At 33.4% G+C, this 21,275-nt stretch overlaps 1 protein-coding gene across 2 annotated transcripts in view; it reads left to right on the top strand.

Moving 5' to 3' along the window:
- The window catches only part of RAB3GAP2 (RAB3 GTPase activating non-catalytic protein subunit 2), a 122,860-nt gene extending 102,285 nt beyond the window's left edge, over positions 1-20,575 (top strand). Inside the window, exons 28-35 of one of the 2 annotated variants that reach the window (XM_031937392.1) lie at positions 215-285; positions 5,002-5,037; positions 6,179-6,253; positions 6,544-6,762; positions 10,879-10,968; positions 17,720-17,941; positions 18,380-18,538; positions 19,185-20,575. In XM_031937392.1, coding sequence (XP_031793252.1) covers positions 215-285; positions 5,002-5,037; positions 6,179-6,253; positions 6,544-6,762; positions 10,879-10,968; positions 17,720-17,941; positions 18,380-18,538; positions 19,185-19,340 — 1,028 coding nt within the window. In that variant the 3' untranslated portion in view covers positions 19,341-20,575. Of the gene's footprint in view, positions 1-214; positions 286-5,001; positions 5,038-6,178; positions 6,254-6,543; positions 6,763-10,878; positions 10,969-12,346; positions 12,784-17,719; positions 17,942-18,379; positions 18,539-19,184 lie in introns of those variants that run through there. The other variant, XM_012547889.3, reaches the window with a different exon arrangement.
- The last annotated feature ends 700 nt before the right edge of the window (positions 20,576-21,275 follow it).

The raw sequence follows: 21,275 nt of genomic DNA, 5'->3' as shown, positions 1-21,275 counted from the left end.
CTTTAAAAATGAAATCACAGGAATTTTTTTTTAATGTGTACCTGTATTTATACATATTTCTCCCAAATAAAGAGTGTAAGCTTTCTGAGGGTAGGGATATCTTTGCTTACCCATAATATTTCTAAGCACCAAGAAGTTTCTAGCTCTTCAAAAATGGTAGAGTTATATAGATGTCTTGTCAACTCTTTTCACTATTACTGTCCTTAATTTTTAGGCATTGCCCTAATGATGTGGAATACATTCATAGTTAAAAGGTTTTCTTCTGCCACATACTTGATGGATAAGGTAAACTAGTTTTTATATCACATTTATTTTTTGTTCTTTTTATAATCACATATGTATTTAAAGAATCTGTAATTTTGTCAATGTAAGGAATTCTTGGTGTAGAAATACTTGTCGTTATTGTAGATCATAACTTACCTATGACTTAGGGTATAAGTCTTATGAAGTTGCCTGAAGCACATAAATTGTAGTCAGAAAATGTGTACACAAGAATTTTGATTAGAGGAGTGAAATGAGCAGATCTTCTCAAAAAGAAAAGAATTCTGTCATCAGTAAGATTGGTTGGGCTGAAGGGAGAGCAGAAGAAAGTAGAGACTGGAAGATCTGGAAGGATTTATTAGTCTAAGCAGGTGTTAATAAGTCTCTAACCTACAGTGGTGGCAGCATTGATAGAGCAGAGGATAAGAATTATTAGGGGGATGTTTTCAGCAAGTCTGATTGTTGTTGAAATGAGAATTCTAGATCTCAAGCTTATGAGGGAGCTTATAGCCACTGAGACCAACCAACCCCACTCTTTATCCTACCATTTTATACATGAGGAAACCAATTTTCAAGTTAAGGGTAGTAACTCATCTGGTAAATGGAAAAAATAGAATTTAACTAAGGTCTTTCTGATTCTGAGTTCAGTATTCAATCTCGAAACTGGCTTTACCAGGGAGGAGAGGGCAAAGATAACTCTATAGTTGTGAACATGAAAGTAAAGGGAACTGCAATAGAATATAGGGAGATAATTCAAAGTGGATTAAATTTATAAGGAAAGCTAATAAATTTGAGCAAATTACCTTTGAGTGCTAAGGAGATAGTCAGTTAGAAAAAGCCAAGGATATTGGAATAATTTAGAGGACTAGACAGAAATAAGGATTTAGCAGCCATATGCTTACAAGTGGTGGTTAATAATGAGCGTAAATAAGGATTTCTGGGTCATATGAGCAATGATATGGAGGCCTAAACATTTTCTCTGATGTCTTTAGAACAGAAACTATATGCCAAAGGTAAAAGCACTTTCATTTCTTTGTGGTCTAGGACATCCATAATTTAATGGTTAAATCAAAAAAATTTCATCCTGATCTCACTCAGGATCCTTCTCTCACTTCCCATAATACCAGCAGTGAGATGTCACAAAGATCCAACACAGTCTTACAACAAAACAAATTCCCATAATCAAATCCTCTCTCTTTCCAGAATAATGGAGACCCCCAACTTTAGGCTGCAAAAGCTTGGTTGGGCTACAACAAACAACTGACTTATGGTCCCAGTGCTACAAAAATCTTAATTGCCATTACTAGGGTAGCACTAACACTGCAAATCACTGAGCTTCTGGTGTTGCAATGGAAAACCTTGTGGCATCAGCATGGTAGCTCCCTGTACTGTGAATGTCAGGACAGAGAACTGAGAAACAGAGGGAATGGAATAGGACAACGGGATAGAATAGGAAGGAGGGGTGAGGTTCAGGGAAGCCTGAGGGAAAGAGCATAGTTTCTAGCTGGGGCTAATCCTGACTGCTCAGAAGTCACTTGGGGCAGAGACCTACACTGGTGAACTGTGAATTTCCCAGAATGGGAAAAGGCTGAGAAGCTTTGCTCTTCAACCCCCAAGGAAACCATTAGCAGAGAGAACACCGAAAGTTAATAAGGGGGGAAAAAGACTGAAATTGACATAAATCTCAGGAAGAAAAACTCAGAGTAGATTAAAGTAGCATGGAAAAACATTAATAGCATAAGGAAGTATGCACATCTGCACATCTGGTAAGCAAGTACAGGCATTGGCGAATTAATACTGCAAAATAAAGAAAATGATTGTGGGATGTGAGGAAGACATGGAACACCTAGTCCATTGTGGTTCAAAAGAGAAATGAGAAGCAGGAAAGCTGAATATATAGCTTGCATGGCAAAAATAATGGGCAGAATAAAAAAACTGGAATCTGCAATAGTAAACTTCACAAAAGAAATGAAAGAAGACAATAGATTGGGAATGCAAATATGCAGAAATAAAGGATAGTCTATAAAAAGAAAAACAAAAAAAAATATATGCATAATACACTAGCAAAACATATCCAACCTTGAAGACAAGATGTACCTTCGAATCGGGAATCAGAATAAAACCCTTAATACCATAATGGAGGAAATAATAATTACCTAGAAGTTTAGAGAACTAACAATATAAAAAATTCACAAATCATCTCCAAGAAAAAAGCCCAAGGTTGCAAACTCTAAATTATATAATAGTTAAATTTAACAATTCAATTCAGATATAAGTTCTACAAGTGGTCAGGAGAAGGACTCTCAAATGTAAAGGAAAGGAAATTTGAAAGACGATTTTATACCTACCAGAAAATGTAGGAGGGAATAAAATAAATATGTTCCAAAGAACGATGGAGCTCAGAATGTAGTCCTGATAGACCCACCCTGCAAATCTTGAGATTAACCATACATGAAAAAAGATAGATATTCAATAATAAAGAAATTTTTGGAACTTTTTTTGAAAGAAAACCAGATAAGAGAGATTATTTCTTTCTCAAAATAATGAGAAACAATAGAAATTGAAAAAGAGTGAAAAAAATGCTGCAAAGACAGCTTTAGCAACTGAGTGACAATAGAAGGACCAATAATTTTTGCACAATGGGATAAGGGTATAGATAGAATTGTGATAGAGATAATAAGGAAGAGATGAACTTGAGGGGTTGTGGACATCATTTGGCAATAGCCTTACTTTAAAAACCAATGAATGTTTTTTATAGGGGGGGTGGGGAAGTGGTGGGAAAATGTTATTGTAAATCAATTTAATCTAAAAAAGCAGGAGTTGACATCATGCTATCTGACAAAACAGAAACAAACATTCAAAAAATTAAAAAGGCTAAAGCAAGGAAACTATATTCTGCTGAATGGACCACATGAACAACAAACCAATATCAGTAATAAAGTTATATACTCCAAATGCCCTTGGTAGCCAAATTCATAAAGGAAACATTATCTGGAATCAACAAGAAATAGGTACAGAAATAACAAGAGACTTTAATATCCCTCTCTAAGTTTTATCAGAAAGATCAACAGAAGGAAAATATGGAACTGAACAGATTCCTGGAGAAACTAGCGTTAAAAGACTTATGACATTTTATAAATGGGACAGCAAAAGAATATATGTATTTTTGGATACCACATGGAACTTTTATAAAAATTAACTATGTATTAGGGCACATAAATTTTGTAAACAAATATAAAAAAAACAGAAAATACTATAGATTTTAATGCAGTAATATAGTAATTGGCTCAGAGACCACAAAACAAAAAGATACAAACTCAAATAAAAACTTTATACTTAAATCCTAAGCAACTGTTTCAAAAAACAAATCATTGAAACAATAATTCTCTAAAAGAAAAATATAATGTTGAAATAACTTATGAAAAATCTGAGTTGCAGCTAAAGCAGTACCCAAGGAAAAACAAAATGCTGGTGTGGAGGCCAAGGCAGGCATGAGAAATGATCTGAGTTCTACTGAGATGTGCAAAACCTCCTCTTTCATCACCCCCATAGAAATCAAGGTGTTCATAGCTACCAGGTTTTGAAAGACTCCATCACTGCCTCAATGACCGGGTCCCCTTGAGAAACTCCAGAAGAATTATGAGAGCCCACTGTCCCACAAGCCTAACAAGAAATCATCACTGAAGTAATCTCTATTCTTTATATCTAGATCATGAACCCATTTCAACCTTATCTTAGCATATGGTGTTATGTGTAGGTCATTGCCTAGTTTCTGCCCTACTAGTTTCCAATTTTCCCAGCAGTTATTATCAAATAGTGAATTCTTATTCCAAAAGCTGGGGATTTGGGGTTTGTCAAACATTAGATGACTATAGTCATTGACTATTTTGTCCTGTGAACCTTGGCCACAGAACATTTGAACCAAATTTTGAGGGATTCTTTAATAGGTCAGATAGAACAAACTTAATTCCTAAAAAGGAAATAAAGTATTGCTTTAAAAAAAAATAGGATTATTTAAATTAGTGGTTCATGAAATGCATCCTCCACATTGACATTTGGATCTCTTCATTTATGAAAAATGCTCATTTTATATGTATATGTGTGTATCTGTATATGTACACATGAAATTAAGGGAAGCAAGAATAGAAAGTTCAATTTTGTAGTTGCTTTTTCAGTTCTAATAAAATATTCATTGTATATACTATGTATATGAAATATACATGAATATTTAAATGTGTTCACATTTATATATGTCTAGTGCACATGCATATATATACAACCAGTCACACATTTGGCATTTATATACTTTTAATAATATAGACATATAACACACAAGATATGTCCATATATGCATAATTATGTGTTATATGGCTATACATATATATATATATATATATACACACATATATATGCATATATATGTATGTTTAAACTAGAAGTACAGTTAATAAGTGTATAGTGAAATGCCAGTGAAACATCTTTATAGTCTTAGAAATGGTCTTGAGGCACTGAGCGCTTAAATGACTTGCCTAGAATCACGTAATTGTTTATGTGTCAGAGGAGATGTATGTAAGCTGTAACACACATAGACATAACACACATAGACACGTGTATTTATTTTATATTTACATACCTGGATAATTCAAAGCCTTCTAGATTAGAAGGGTGATAGACTGACCCTGCAAATCTTGAGATTTTCTTGAATCACTAAATATTATAATATTTTTTCTTTTTCTTTAGGTTGGAAAATCTCCAAAGGATAGATTATGTAGAAGGGTAGGTGAATTTTTTCCTCTATACTAAATACATTGAAGTGAAGGTAGTTTCTAAACCTTGCATTTTATATTAAAGCTATTTAATTGTGCTAAATGAATTAGACTTCTTTTAAGTTTTGTGCTATAACAGATAATAAAAAGATTGGAAATGAGTAGTATAATAAAGCTAGTGATGAATTTTTATCTTTTAAAATTTATATTTCAAAATGGTCAGGTAACATTACTCAGAATAGGTTTTCAGAAAAAACCAAAACTTTGAACTATGAATGAGAATTACAAGATGGCATTATAGTATACAACTTTTGATTCCTTTTCATTGAAAAATACCTTCAAGTAGGCACTTATTCAGTTAGATTTATAAGTACAAGCAAAATAATGTTTTGGTCATGTATACTTATTGTGTATCTAATTTATATTTTAATATATTTAACATCTACTGGTCATCCTGCCATCTAGGGGAGGGGGGGGGGTAAGAAGTAAAAAATTGGAACAAGAGGTTTGGCAATTGTTAATGCTGTAAAGTTACCCATGCATATATCCTGTAAATAAAAGGCTATTAAATAAAAAAAAAAAAAAAAGATTTATAAGTACAGATAGTTATAATTTTATACATTCATTTTCCAGTCATTGCTACATTGCTATCATTCCTTTTTTTTTTTTTTTTTTTCTCTGAGGCATTTGGGATTAAGTGATGCTCAAGGTCACACAGCTAGGAAGTGTTAAGTGTTTGAGAACAGATTTGAGCTCAGGTCATTTTTTTCCTCACATTCATATGAATCTAGTTTATTTTTTGTTTGTATCCATCATTACATATAGTTTCTCCCTGGGAGCTCACCATCTTAATGAAATCACAGTTCTAATAAAATATTCATTGTATATATAATATATATGAAATATACATAAAATATTGAAATGTGTTCACATTTATATATATGTTGTCATTAATACTAAAAACTGAATACAAGCTTCTTAACCCAGCTCTACAAATATTTTAATCCTAATAAGAGGAGTTGAAATTTGTTAATGCCTTCTAACTTCACAATTCCAGCTTGTTAATTCAATGTAAAAAATCAATTTAAAGATCTTTTTTAGATGACAGAAGTTTTGTAGAATTTAATTTGTATTTTTTTTTTTTTAATTAGGATGTGGGTATGAGTGACACAGCAATGACATCTTTTCTTGACTCTTGCTTGGATCTTCTTCAGACTTTAATGGAGGTAAAATATACATATCATTTAATATACAGTAATGATGTTAGAATATTAAAGAATCATAATCCTCAATTTTAACTATAGGCAACTAGGAAAAAAATCTATTTCACTTAGAGATTGACTATTACTATAATATTGGAAGAGTCTTATGTTTTTGTTTTTGGTTTTTTTTTTGACCTGGGGAAAAATTATCATTATGCTTTTCTCTTTTAAGGATAATGCAGTATGAGAATTTAAATTTGATGAGTTTCAGTAAATTACTAGTATAATCCTTTCTGTTTTCAAAATCTTCCTAGGCTGATGTTAGCAGTGATGAAATGCAAGTGCCTGTCTTAGATACTGAAGATGCCTGGGTATCTGTTGAAGGACCGATATCAATAGTGGAATTGGCTCTTGAACAGAAACATATCCACTATCCACTTGTTGAACACCATTCTGTGCTGTGCTCTATCTTATATGGAATCATGAGGTTTTCACTGAAGTCTGTGAAACCTCTTTCCCTCTTTGACAGTAAGGTAAATAATATAAATTTTTGTTTTAAAGTTTACTTAAAACTAAATACAAAATAAGAAAAAACAAAATAGAAAGATAGAAAATGAAAATGAAACAACATGCCAAAACATTGTCATGCTTCTAGCAGAACATCGAGGCAGATTCAAAATATTAACAATAGCTTTCCATTTCAAGAAAACATATATAATAATAGAAGAGATTATATATTCATGACTGTTCATCTTTTCTTTGGTTCCTTGTAAGTTATTCTTTTGTTCTGTGCTGTGTTTTTTACTTTATTCTTTTTTCCTTTTCCCTCTTTCCCTAACCCCCCTCTTCCCCATCACTTCCTTCAAGTAGGCTATAATTAAAACACAGGCGTATCACATAAACACACATACACACAGACACACCACACACAGATATACTCCCACACATATATCTATATATGGACACATATATACACTTACATACAGGCATACAGATACATATACATCCATATTTAACCTATGTAGACAAGCATCTAAAACAGTATTTATATGGCTGACATATATTATAGATTTCTGTCTTGATTGAATAAGTTTGACTTTGTCTGAGATCAGTGATTACCAGCCCTATTTATTTTTTTTCCTAATGAATTCTATTCGTAATCCTTGTTATAGTGTTTGTATATAGCTCTTATTTCCTCTTTGTTAAACTCTTCTACTTTAGTAAAACTCCTTAATTTGCCTAGCTGTTAATCTCCTCCCACCTATGCATCCTTCCCTTATATTCTTCTCCTACCTTTTCTTTTCCTTTTTATCCCTTTTATATTAATCTATACACTTTGTCCCAATGCTATAAATCTATATGCCTTTCTATACTCCACCTAATTCCATTCACTCCCTCTTTATTTATAGATTTTAAAGGGTGCTGTTCATAGTATGAACATACTATGTTCATAGTGTAAATATATGTTTCATTCCCTATTTAACCTATTCTTGATGTGACTATTTTCAGAACTACCAGTCCTCCTCTTTCCTCTAATGCCTCTGTGTCTATTTTTCCTCCACACATCATTTATATAGCATAGTACCTTTTCCTTGACAGTTTTGCTTTTAGAATCAGATCATACTCAGCTCTTCCCCAACCTTTCTTTTGAGCTACCAATTTCCTGATATCAGTCTTAAAACTGATATACATTTTTGGATTAAGAAATATAAACAATTTATCATTGTTGAGTCCTTTGAAATTAATCTTTGATGTTGGCTCTTGGCTCTTACATGTTAAATTTTCTATTGAGTTCAGGTTCTACTGATATAAAGTCCTGAAAATCTGCATTTTTGTTGAATGTTCTCTCCTCCCCACCCCCCAATTCAGAATTGCGGTTAGTTTTGCTGGATGTAATGTTTTTGACCACGGTTCTTTTGATTATTAATATGTTATTCCAGGACCTGAGGTTTTTTATTATATCTGCTGATAAATCCCATTTATTTATTTAGCCATTCATTTATTTATTTATTTATTTGCTTGTTTTGCTGGGGCAGTCGGGGGTCAAGTCACTTGACTTGCCCAGGGTCACACAGACCAGATTTCAACTCAGGTCCTCCTGACTTCAGGGCTGGTGCTCTCTCCACTGCACTACCTCACTGCCCCTAAATCCTATATGATTTTAATTGTAACTCTAGCATATTTGAATTTTTTGTTTGTTCATTTGTTTCTTATATAATTTTCTCTTTGATCTGGGAGTTTTGAAATTTAGCAATAATATTTATATGTTTTTCATGTAGAAATCTCTCTGAGGTAGATTAAGATGAATTTTTTCTTCAGAGGAGATATAGAACAGCAAAAATAAATAAAAATTGGAGTTTCCTTCTAAGACAATTTGAGAACATCCCAGGAAGGACTGGACCTCCAGGGGTGAAACTTTGGCCTGCGTCAACAAATAAGCCCTTGGGACAGCTGGATTGGGAGGCAGCCTCAATATTTCAAGCTGACAGTAGTAGGGGTTTGATGGCTGAGTAGAAGATTAAAGAATCATCTATTTTTAGAAATGCTAACCACAACTCTGCTGACTACATGTGATCCTAGGCAGCAGTTAAAGTTAGCAGCCATGCCTAGTGAGTGTGGGAGCAGAGAGGCAGTTCCACGGCAGAGAGGACTGTTTAAGTTTGCAGCATTAGAGGGACCACAGAGAGTATTTACAGGACAGTATGGGGGACCTGACTATGATCTAGGGTGGAGAGGAGTACCTAAGGTTGGGCTCAGACAGCTCAGAAAATAACAAGAAGGACCTGAGGCCTGGGGCATCATCCTCCAAACTTCAGGACTAGAATTTTGTTGTTCTTTTTCCAAAACACAGCCAGGTGATAAAAGTTCAGATCTTTTATTGCGTCCTTCAATATAGCCCAGTTAGCTCAAAGGCCTATCTGCTTGGTTCCAAGAGCTCCCTCTGAATGTCTCCAAATCCAAAGGTTTGTCCTTCAGACTCCAGCCAGCACCAAGATGGAAAATGCAAAGAATCTCTCTTGCCTCGAGAGAGGGCTTGTAGGCTTCCTCCCAGAGTGCTCCTCTCCGACCCCTGGGAATATTCCCAAGTAACTCTCTTCAGTGGCTCACTGGAGCTGTATTTATGCTACTTCTCTGAGAGTGGGATTGTGGGATATCTCCCAGCATGCTCTCTGGCCCTAAGGGAGGTGTGAATTCAGATATCTCTTTCTAAATCCTGAAATCTCCCAAACGTGTGAACTCCATTGAGTACTTAGATACTTATGAGCTCTCTAAAGGTGTGAACACAAGCCTTGTTTCTTATAAGTTGTACTTAGTACCTTGTTTCAAGTTCTGGCCCAAAATATCTCCTTCTAAGATCAAATCAATCATACTGAACCATGCTAAATTAGATAATTATTGTCTCTATCAACTCTAATGGCTTAACACTTTTTAAAGATTCCAACAAAATTTGATTATAATAGTTGCCATAAACAAAATAAAATAAAAGTAAGCAAAAGGAGAAAGAAAGATATTGTGGAGATAGAAATGATCTGGATTCATATTCAGAGGAAGATATTGAGCTAGAAAAAGGTCACTTTTCAATAAGAAACATCAAATGGCCTCAAGCCCAAAAAGAGTTTTTGGAAGTTCTTCCAAAGGATTTTAAAATCAGTCCTCAATTTAGGGGGGGAAATTAGAGGAAAAAAGCAGAGCAATCTAAAAAAATTGTGAAAATAAATCAACGAAGGGCAGCCAGGTGGCGCAGTGTATAGAGCACCAGCCCTGAAGTCAGGAGGCCCTGAGTTCAAATTTGGTCTCAGACCACTTAATACTTTCTAGCTGTGTGACCCTGGGCAAGTCACTTAACCCCAATCACCTCATCAAAAAATAAAAAATCAATCAAAGAACTGAAAATAGAAAACCAAAACCTTAAGGAAGAAAATAAATTCCCTCAAAAATATTGGATAAGGATAAACTAATGACGGTGTAAGACCAAGAATGAATTTGAAAAAATAAAAGAATGTGAAATACCTTATCAGAAAAACAGATGTCTGGAGAATAGATCAAGGAGAGGCGATAGAAGAATTTTAGGACTACCTGAAAGCTATGATTAAAAAAAGGATCTTGATACAATATTACAAGAAATTTTTAAGGAAAATTTATTCCTCTCTGAATTTAATTTTCACTAGTTTGTTTTTATGGCTGTCTTGTGAAATTTAGATAAAATCTCTCTAAATCTTATGTCAGTATCCAAATATTAAAATATTCATAACATTAACTATTTACTTGTTTTGTTGTTGTAGTTGTTGTTGTTGTTGTTGTTTTTGAGGCATTTGGGATTAAGTGGCTTGCCCAGTGTTATACAATTAGGAAATGTTAAGTGTCTGAGGTCATATTTAAATTCAGGTCCTCTTGACTCTAGGGCTGGTTACTCTATCTACTGTGCTATCTAGCTGTTTCATATATATTTGAGAACTTTTGGTTTTGGTTTTGGTTTTTTGTGATAACTGTTTACCACATTCTTATGATAAAAATTAAATAAACCAAATTTCTCCTGAGATTAAGATCAAGAGAAGGTTAAACTAAAAAGCTTTGAACTTTACAGAATTAGAGAAAGCTTCAGTAATACCCCTAAAAAGTGATCACATAATTTTGTTTCATTTTTTTAGGGCAAAAATGCATTTTTTAAAGACCTGACTTCAATTCAGTTACTACCCAGTGGTGAGATGGATCCAAATTTCATATCTCTCCGACAACAGGTAAGTTTTAGTTGTTCTTTTTTCCAGTTTAATAATAAATAAGATAAATAAAAAAATTAAATAAATAAAATTAAGAAATAAATAAATGGGTGGTGGTGAGTAAATAATAATAAATAAAAATTGGTAATATGAACATAATAAATAAATGAAAAATAAATAATAAGTGATGAATAAGTAAATAAATAAATAATGAGTGTGTGTTTGCTGTTTTTGTCGAATGACCACCTTACTAAGCAAGCACATCACCAGAGGATTGGCTTGAAGTGAAAAATTCTTTGGCCATGGCAATATATGAATCATTAAAAGAAAAACAATCATCCATCTTGTGTGGTCCTTCTGTTTCTACAGTGACAGGGTAGTGATGGGGACATAAAGTAAAAAGAAATGTATAGTTCTTTGACAATTTACAAATACCTAAATGTTAATTGAGTGTTCAGTCTTTCATGATCAGTGAATTGAAATGATTTTTCAATTATTGCAATTCAGAAGATTTGCATTTCTATTCTATTTATCTCGTCTCTTCTCTCACCTCCAGTCTTGAATCTCCAACAACCTTTTGGATAGACTTTTTAAGCTCAAAATGTCCAAAATCAAATTTGTTTCTCCAAGCCCTCTCTTCTTCCAACCTCTCCTATTAGTTGTTTTTGGGAAGGGTTGTTTTTTTTTTTTTTTTTTCCAATCTATTATATTTTTTCAATTTATATATAATTGGTTTTGAATATTTTTTACATTTTGCTATCATTTTGTTTACATAAAATCTTCTTTTTAAACAACCAGCTCCCAAAAGTATTTTATTTTTCCAAATACATGTAAAGATAGTTTTCAGTATTCATTTTTGTAAGATTTTGTATTTCAAATTTTTTTCTCCCTTCCTTACCCTTCTCAAAATAGTCAGAAATGTAATATAGGTTATATATGCACAATCCTTTTAAACACATTTCTGTCTTTGTCATGGTGTGCAAGAGAAATCGCACCAAAAGGGGGAAAAAAAACCACAATAAAGAAAAAAAAAAAGGGGGGGGGCAATACTGTGCTTCAATCCACATTCATTCCATAGTTCTCTCTCTGGATGTGGCTGTCATTTTCCATCCCAGGTTTGTTAAAATTGTCTTGAATCATTGCATTGTTGAGAAGAATTGCATGTATCATAGTTGATCATCACATAATCTTGCTGTTACTGTGTACAATGTTTTGTTTGTACTCACTTCACTCAGCATCAGTTCATGTAAGTCTTTCCAGGCTTTTCTGAAATCAGCCTGCTCATCATTTCTTATAGAACAATATTCCATTACATTCATATATAATAACTTATTCAGCCAATCTCCAGTTGATATACATCCACTCAATTTCCAACTCCTTTTCTTATTAATTATTGAAGGTACCCATTATCTCATGGAGGTACATGACTGAAATTCAGGAATCAGATGAGATCTGTTTAGATAGAGATGATAAATCAAGTCACCAAGGAAGTATAAGGAGAGAAGATAAAAGATCCAAGATAGAACCCTCTGGTATACTCATGTATAAACAGCAAGATGATGCTAATGATACTACAAAGCAGACTGACAAGGATCAACTATAATCCACCTGCAGAAGAATCTCCAATACTTCCTTTTACAAATTATTATGTACTTTGAATAGGAGGTAGGACAAAAGAAGTTATAATAGCCACAGAGTCAAAATAACTTTTAAGTAATTATGATATTAAATTCTAACTATACCAAAATTTAAAAGAAAGAGTACCTCCTTAGAGTAATATTCAGGATAGTCTGGTCACATCTTGTGTTGGGTTTTAAAAAAAAGTTATCATATATTTATTAAGTACCTGTGTACAAACGCTGTGCTAAGTGCTAGCATTATAAATAAAGGTAAAAAATAACTCATGCGTTGAAAGAGCTCACAGCCTAATAATAATAATTTATATTTCTTATAAACATCTGGAAAGAGGCATGGTCAGCAGTGTATACTGAAAGGAAGTCAAAAAGGATAAGAAAATTTAGTAATAAAGATTTCATTTTTTATCTTAGTATCTGAAAACAGTTTCAGTCAGGTAGTGGCAGTGGAAGCATGATTGCAAAAAATTGAGACATGAATAGTGGGTGAGAATGTTGAGGTAGTGAATATGAATAGTGTGTTCTCACCATTTGATTGTTAAAGGAAGACAATGTTTGTCAAAGATGTATGAACAGTGATCTGGACCCAAAATTGAGGAGGAGGGAGAGAGAGAGATTAGTCAGATTGCATTGGGGTACTTTCTCAGTACTTTCAGCAATCCCAAATTGCTCATTTGTCTTAGAAACCCATATTGGCAAAAAGATATTCCCAGTGATAAAATAATGACTAGGAATCATACTAAAATGGCAAATAACTAAAAAAAGAAAAAAAAAAAGAGGGAAACAAATGATGTCTATAAACAGGGTCATATCGTTATAAATAGAATGAACCAAAGAGATCATTTGGTCTAATTCTCTTATTTTATAGATAAGGAAACTATAGACTAATTCACTAAACTGAAGCAACTTGTCCAAGGTCAAAGAGACAGCAAGTGGGAGAGCCAGGATTTAAACCTAGATTCTCTAACTTTGACTTTCTTTATACTACATTGTGCTGAATGTCAGTAGTACAAGCTTGCATTAGAAAAGTAGTTCTATTTCATCAAATATTTTAATATGATAAATTTTGCTGAGTAGGTAATTCTTGCTTATAATCCTAGCTCCTTTACCCTCTGGAATATCATATTTTAAGCTCTCTTCTCCCTTTAATGTGGAAGCTAGTAAATTTTCCATCTTCCATATTGTGGCCCTTTTTGACTCTAAATATTTTTCTTCTTCACCTGGCAACTCTGGAATTTGGCTATAATATTACTGATTTTTTTCATTATGGGATCTCTTTCAGGAGGTGATTAGTAGATTCTTACAGTTTTTATTTTGCCCTCTAGTTTTTGGATATCAGAGTCATCTAGGACTATCTCCAGTTGTCCTGAACTATATCTGGTCACTGAACCCAGATGGTTCTGCAGGAGAAAGTGAGATTGGTGACTTTGCACAGCTTTCCCTTACTTAAATCCAGTTCAATTGCATATCATGGCATCACCTCCCTGATGTCATGGCCCTCTTCAAGAATGAAAGGCAAACAACAACCACAAGGATATCAGAGTAATTTTTCTTTATAATTTCTTGAAAGATGATGTCTAGGCTCTTTTTTTAATCATGACTATCTGGTAGTCTCCTCTTCTAAATCTGTTTTCCACATCAGTTTTTTCAATGAAATAGTTCACATTTCTTCAATTTCTTTTTATTTTGTTTTATTGTTTCTTGATATCTCAGAATATTTGGTTTCCATTTGCCCAATTCTAATTTTTAATAAATTATTTTTTCAGTGTATTTTTATATCTCTTTCCTCATTTGTCTAATTCTGCTTTTTAAGGTGTTCTCTTCAGTGGATTTTTATAAAGTTTCTTTTTCAATTTGGCCTATTCTGTTTTTTGAGATGTTAATTTTCTTTAATTTTTTTGTACTTCCTTTAATCAAGCTATTGGCTCTTTTTAAAATTATTTTTGTATCACAGTCATTTCTTTTTCCACTTTTTTCTTTACCTTTCATTTCTTTCTTTTTTTTTTTTTTTTTTTTAATTCTTTTTGAGATCTTCCAGAAATTGGGGATGAGAGCAGGATGGAAGCTGAGTCCAATTCACATTGTTAATTGAGGTTTTGAATGTATCAGTTTTGACTTTGTTGTCTTCCTTTGAAGATCTGATTTAATCTTTCCTGTCACTAGAGTAACTTTCTATGTGCTGGTTCTTTTTGTGGCTTGCTCATTTTTTCCCTCCTGTTTCTTGACTTTTAGGACCTCTCTGTTAAAAGGGATTCTGTTCCTGAGATAGAGAAGGCATTTTCTTTTTTTTTTTTTTTTTTTTTTTTAAATAGCCTTTTATTTACAGGATATATACATGGGTAACTTTACAGCATTAACAATTGCCAAACCTCTTGTTCCAATTTTTCACCTCTTACCCCACCCCTCCCTAGATGGCAGGATGACCAGTAGATGTTAAATATATTAAAATATAACTTAGATACACAATAAGTATACATGACCAAAACATTATTTTGCTGTACAAAAAGAATCAGACTCTGAATTATTGTGCAATTAGCTTGTGAAGGAAATCAAAAATGCATGTGTGCATAAATATAGGGATTGGGAATTTAATGTAATGGTTTTTAGTCATCTCCCAGAGTTCTTTTTCTGGGCATAGCTAGTTCAGTTCATTACTGCTCCATTAGAAATGATTTGGTTGATTTCGTTGCTGAGGATGGCCTGATCCATCAGAACTGGTCATCATCTAGTATTGTTGTTGAAGTATATAATGATCTCCTGGTCCTGCTCATTTCACTCAGCATCAGTTCGTGTAAGTTTCTCCAGGCCTTTCTGATAGAGAAGGCATTTTCCCAAGCTTCAGACTTCTTGCCACAGTTCTCAGAGCTAGTTCTGGGGGTGTCTTAAGTTTTCAATTCTTCTGAAGTCATATAGTCTAAGGAGAGACATAGTCACTGTTCTCCTAGTCTATACTATGGTTTGTAGTGACCCTAAGGATTTTTTCCTGCCGTGGAATTATAACCAGGGTTTCTGCTCCCCTGTGGCTGCACACTTTAATGTATTTGTGCTCCTCCTTGCACTCCTTTAATGTATTTGTGCTCCTCCTGACAGTGTCACCTAGAACTGCTTATGTGCAATACACCAGAATCCTGTACTCATTGGCAACAAAGATGAATCTATCCTGAAAATTTCCTTCTAACCAGTTGGTTGACTTTCATCTGTGGGCAGAGAACTCTGGAAGCAGCTAGTTCATTGTCCCCAAGGCTTACTGCTCATTTAGCAGCCAATGCTATACTGCACTCCACTTTTACCTCAGTAGATGAGCATTTCCTGCCAGCTTCTATGTTATTTTACACTGGAAAAACTGTTTTGTGGGTTCTGCCACTCCAGAATTTGTATTGAGGCATTATTTAAAGTTGTTTGAAGCAGAATTTAGGAAAGTTCAGGTGAAACCCTGCTTTTATTTGCCCCTCCCAATTCTTTTCTAGTTTTTTTCTCTAGCTCTCTCATTTCATTAATAAAAACCACTTTTAAACTTTTGCTTTGTCTCTTCCAAGAATTATAGTTAAATTTGTCTAAGCTGGATTTTTTAAATTATTATTTGAGGTTTTGCCTATAGATATTTTGGAGTCATTCTCTTCTGGATTTGTATATTCAGCATCTTTGTCACCATATTTATTATTATTATTGTTGTTGTTATTATTATTATTATTAGTGTTTAATTATTTTCTCTACTTTCTGATTTTGGATTTGATGTTAAGGCCAGGTTCTGTGCATTTATAAAGAGAAGATCTGAACCAATCTTGTTGCTTTTTCTTGAGGTATTGGGGCCTTAGATCCTCTTCAAACAATTTTTTGTTGTTTTGTTTTTTTACAAAAATCCCCATCATCTCAAGGATGGACCATTCAAATTGGAGACCTATAAGCTTTCAATGCTTCCAAAAGTTGATTTATCCAGGGTAATCTGATTGTCTCAATGTGTTAGTCCAAGTTCTACAAGTTGCCATCTAGCAGTACACTAGATTTAGCAGGTCTGAATTAATGAAGCTGAGACCTCTTTTCTCTGGGCATATAAATTCTGTGGTATTCCTTACAACACTCCATCCCCAATGTCTGTCTCTCTAAGCCATGCCATGCAGCCTTTCTAATTTTTTAACCAATACTAAATAGCTTTGTACTTACTTTTATTGTATTTATGTATTTTAAGTTAAGTGCTTATTTTTAGTATAGTTTGAGATCTAATAGATTTTCCTTCCTCTCCAGTTTTTTTTTTTGTTTTTTTTTGTTTTTTTTTTGGAGATTCTTTACTTTTAGTTTTTCTAGTTGAAGTCTTTTTTCTAGCCCTATGAAGTTTTCCTTTTGTAGTTTGGTGTGACACTGAAGAAGTAAACTAATTTAGGGAGTACGCCACGGTGCAATGCATAGAAAGCTTGTGCCTGGAAAACCCAAGTTAGGAAGACTTGAGTTCACATCTGGTCTCAGACATTTTGTGACTCTGGGCAAATCACTTTACCTCAGTTTCCTCAACTATAAAATGAGACTAACAGGATCTACCTTGTAGAGTGATTATGAAGCTCAAATGTGATATTTGTAAAAGCACTTAGCACAGGACCAGCATGTAGGAGGTGCTGCATAAATACTTATTCCTTTCCCCTTCCTTACCCCTTAGTACTGTCATTTTTACTATATTAGCTTGGTTTACCCATAAAACATTTAACATTTCTCTAATTATCTAAGTCTGTCTTGATTATCATACAAAAGTATTTTATAGTCGTATTTGTGTAGGTATAATATATCTTAATAAAGTCCAAAGCACTTACATTTTCAGTAGCTATTTTAAATGGAATTTCATTATCTCTTCCTCTTGGGTCTCTTGGTAATGTACAGATAGGATGAGATTTATATGGATTCATTTTATATCCTTCAGGTTTGCTGAAGTTATTGTTTTAATTAATTTTGCTGATTGTTTGGGGGTTATCTAAGTAAACCATTACATTATCTACAAAGTAATCATTTTGTTTTTTCACCTATGCTTATTCCCTCAGTTTCTTTTTCTTCTGATTGCTATAGCTAATATTTCTAATGAGGTGCTATTTTAATAAAACTCATTAATAAGATTTCTTTCTTTGTTTTTCTCACTTTCATACTTTGTTTTTAAGTTTTTATTGAAAATCATCAGTGCGGCTATTCAGGTACAACATTCTGTCCCTAAAGACAAAGAAACTTCTGATGAAACACCAATTATTCCGCTTGGCAAGGATAGAGACTGGCCAGTTCTGGCTGTATATTTAGCCCAACACCTTCAAGTTAATGAAGATGTCATTAGAAGACATTATGTACTGGAACTGTATAATTATGGAGTTGACCATCTTGGAGAAGAGGTAACTCTTGCTCTTTGCATATACAAATAAGGTTTACATTAAAAAAAATAATGAGTAAAATTGGCCTTTCTAAAGTGGTTAACAAATTTCATTTAAAATCTCTTGTTTGTATAGTAAAGAAATCATATTTAATTGGAAAAATTAAAATTCAGTGCTTGACTTCATTTCATCACTCATTCTTACTGTGTCAAAAGCTTAAGAGCATAGTCTCCCTATATTGATATATGAAGTGGAAAAGTTTGATCAGAGAATCAAGACTAAAGGCTGAATTCTAAGTTGTTTGACATTTATAATAATGTACGGCCATAGTTCAGGAAGGTAACTGACATTTTTTTAAATGGCCTAACAGATATTTAAAAATTTTTCTTTCCCTCCTCACTTTGCTTAGATGGAGAACTTCAAGTTATCTGACTGCATTTTTCTTGTTCTTACCTTTAGGCCATTCTGCAGGTGCAAGACCAAGAAGTGCTGGCATCTCAGCTCCTTGTGCTGACTGGGCAGAGGTTGGCCTATGCCTTACTCCACACTCAGACCAAAGAGGGCATGGAAGTGCTGGCTAGATTGCCACCAACACTCTGCACCTGGCTCAAAGCTATGGTAAGTGCAAAGAGGAGGAGATGAAACATAAGATCTTAGGAGACAAAAATCTAGAAAGTATTTGAATTTGAACCAGAAGGTTATCCATACTGTGTTAACTAATCTTTATGTGTTGATAAAAGATTTTAAAGATAGTCATCCTAGTTCATGTTATAGTCTAATCCATGGTAGTCTTTGGAGTTATTCTCTAAATTGTCCAAAGAAATTATTCAGGCCTGAATGAAATGCCTAATTCTCATCAAACAAATGTGATCAGTTGTTAGCTTCCTTTTCCCCCACCACATATTGAGGCATGATTGAGTGGAAAGAGTCCTTTCTTTGGAGTCAGAAGAAATTATTGATGTGACCACTGGCAAGTCACTTAATCTCCATAATATATTTACATCTTATAAATTTGAAAAATCTGCATAAATGCATAAAAAAGCAATTATTTTATCCTATCATATTAGTAGGATTGGCAAATTTCCCAAACCTACCTGTCACATAAAAATGCTTGAAGTCAATCTAATGCTTCTAATTTTATTTAGGGAAGAAAGGGAAAAAAGGAGTTCTAAAAATACTGTCTTTAATATTTTATTATAAAGTTACTAACAAATATTACTAATTTTAAATTGCCTGATGGAACATTTTTCATGTCAATTTGCAGGACCCCCAAGATCTTCATAACACTGAAGTGCCAATTGCAACAACAGCTAAACTAGTAAATAAAGTAATAGAGCTTTTACCAGAAAACCATGGGCAGTACAGTCTGGCCTTACACCTCATTGAAGCTGTGGAAGCCATCTCTGTTCCATCTTCATGACACACCAGCTGGATTAATGATATTTTAAAACTGTCTTACTTCAACATGAATTAGTGCATGGCTATTTTACAAACAAAAACATCAAAATTTATGGCGAGAATACTTCCATGTGGATTTTGTAAAATACGAGAAATAAACTTGAACATTTTAAAACATGGAGTCTTGGCTAAGTTCCACTTCTGTGGATAACAGGTTAAATATAGCCAGACATTAATTATCTAGTAGTTTCATAGTTTATTTACAACTCCAGCACTTGTGGTGTAACTTCATTGTTAAAATTAACTGTTTTAAATCAATAATAATTTTACCTCTACTTTAGAGTCTATATTTCATATTCTGAAATGTTAACTGTTGTAATTGAAATATGTTATTGTACAGTCTTCATCAGGAAAGCTTGGTGGTAAGGGTGGGGGTGGAAATCTCAAATTCCTTAAATAAAGATTAGGAAAATGCTTTTTGCTATCATGTTTTATCCCATGTGGGTTATTATGAAGGGGATCTTTAGATATGAGAAGGCTCCCTTTTAAAAGAAAATATACATACTGTTTTCATAAAAGAAAGATGGCCTTCCTTATGGAATAAGACAATTCAAGTTTGTAATATATATTAACAACAGGAAGTATGGTAGAAAGGATCTGTGATCTATTAAAAATGCCAAAGAAATGAAGTCTGAGGTTCATGATCAACACTGTAAAATTAAAATAAATGACAATGACAAATTTAAAATGTGATTTTTTAAAATGGTATTAAGTTTTGTCCACATCAGATAAATGTAAAAAAAAATGTATTATCTTGTAAATCTTGTATTTAAAAAAAGGAGGGTGAATGACAGAGCTCTGAGGGAAAATAATGTTAAATTTAAGATTTCTGAACACTTGAGAACTATCCAGTTTTAGGATTCAGTAATGCATTGTGCTCAGGAATAAGAAAATATATGTTGATGCTAGAACTTAGAATATCTACCTACCTCATAGTGGGGTTGAGAAGGCTTCAGTAGTTTTAAAACATCTTTTGTAACTACCCCATAGTGCCTCGTAGCTAGCTAGGTTTTTAGTAAGTGCTCAATGAATTCCAGGTATTTATCACAGTAAATTGCTGGAGTATAGCCATACATTGTAATTAATGTATTTGTCATCAATTGCAATTGTTTATAATAACTCATGGTTACTTTTTCCTAATGTTAGAATCCAACCTTGACATCTGTAAAAATAATAATAATAAAATTATAAAAATTCCTTTCAAGAGAAAAATGCAATTTCTCTGATAGAACTTGGAAGAACAAATAAATAGTAAAAATATTTTTATTCAGCACATATAAGTATGTTCTATTCCTGAAATCTCAAAATTAAAACCTAGTGAACATTTAGGATTTCTCCTTCCAAGTGATGATAATCAATGTTTTCAATCTTGAAATGATACAATTGTCAATCACTTAAATTTTTCAGAATTCCATGTCTATTCAATTATTTTGCCTGAGCCTTTCCAACCCACTGAAGCTTAAGTTTTTTGTTGTTCATTCATTTCAGCTATGTCTGACTCTTCATGACCCCATTTGGCATTTTTTTATAGTGGTTTGCCATTTCCCTTTCCAGGTCAATTACAGAAGAGGAAACTGAGGCAAAATGTTAAATGTCTGACTTAGGATCACACAGCTGGTTTGTGTCTGAGGCTGGATTTGTAATCTTCCAGACTCCAGGCCCAGCACTCTAGCCATTTATATAGTTAAGTAATATGATCAATATGCAGCAAGTCTGTGGTATAAAATAGTATATGGGTCAACTTTTTTTTTTCTCATTTAAGCTTCTGCTTGCCCAGGCAAGTATAGGATTCTGGACATATGGTTTGTTTTGTTTTGTTTTGTTTTTTAAGGCAATTGGGGTTAAATACATACCTTGCTCTGGGTCCTCCTGATTCCAGGGCAGGTTCTCTATCCAC

The sequence above is a fragment of the Sarcophilus harrisii genome, chromosome 4 (genome assembly GCF_902635505.1).
Source record: "Sarcophilus harrisii chromosome 4, mSarHar1.11, whole genome shotgun sequence".
In the NCBI taxonomy this organism is placed as follows: Eukaryota; Metazoa; Chordata; class Mammalia; order Dasyuromorphia; family Dasyuridae; genus Sarcophilus; species Sarcophilus harrisii.
This window is presented reverse-complemented; position numbering and strand designations above follow the sequence as displayed.